Source organism: Merops nubicus, unplaced genomic scaffold, assembly GCF_000691845.1.
Source record: "Merops nubicus isolate BGI_N331 unplaced genomic scaffold, ASM69184v1 scaffold40327, whole genome shotgun sequence".
In the NCBI taxonomy this organism is placed as follows: Eukaryota; Metazoa; Chordata; class Aves; order Coraciiformes; family Meropidae; genus Merops; species Merops nubicus.
In genome coordinates, this window is record NW_008620352.1 from 7,384 (window position 1) to 7,594 (window position 211).

The 211-nt window shown below is 63.5% G+C and overlaps 1 protein-coding gene across 1 annotated transcript in view; it reads left to right on the forward strand.

Moving 5' to 3' along the window:
- The window catches only part of DACT1 (dishevelled-binding antagonist of beta-catenin 1), a gene marked incomplete at its 5' end in the record, with an annotated part of 6,063 nt that overhangs the window by 5,604 nt on the left and 248 nt on the right, over nucleotides 1–211 (forward strand). Inside the window, one exon of the mRNA XM_008944090.1 lies at nucleotides 5–211. Within this exon, the coding sequence (XP_008942338.1) occupies nucleotides 5–211 (207 nt within the window). The remainder of the gene's footprint in view (nucleotides 1–4) is intronic.

Below are 211 nucleotides of genomic sequence, written 5' to 3' on the forward strand. Positions count from 1 at the left end.
AAAGTCGTCTGCGGAGATTTCCTACGAGGATGCCCTGCGCAGGGCAGGGAGGAACCGGCGGGAGGGGGTGGGGGTCTACTCCCAAGTCCCCCTGCCCTATGTCAGCCCCTACGCCTACGTGGCCAGCGACTCGGAGTACTCGGCGGAGTGCGAGTCCTTGTTCCACTCCACTGTGGTGGACACGAGTGAGGACGAGCAGAGCAACTACACC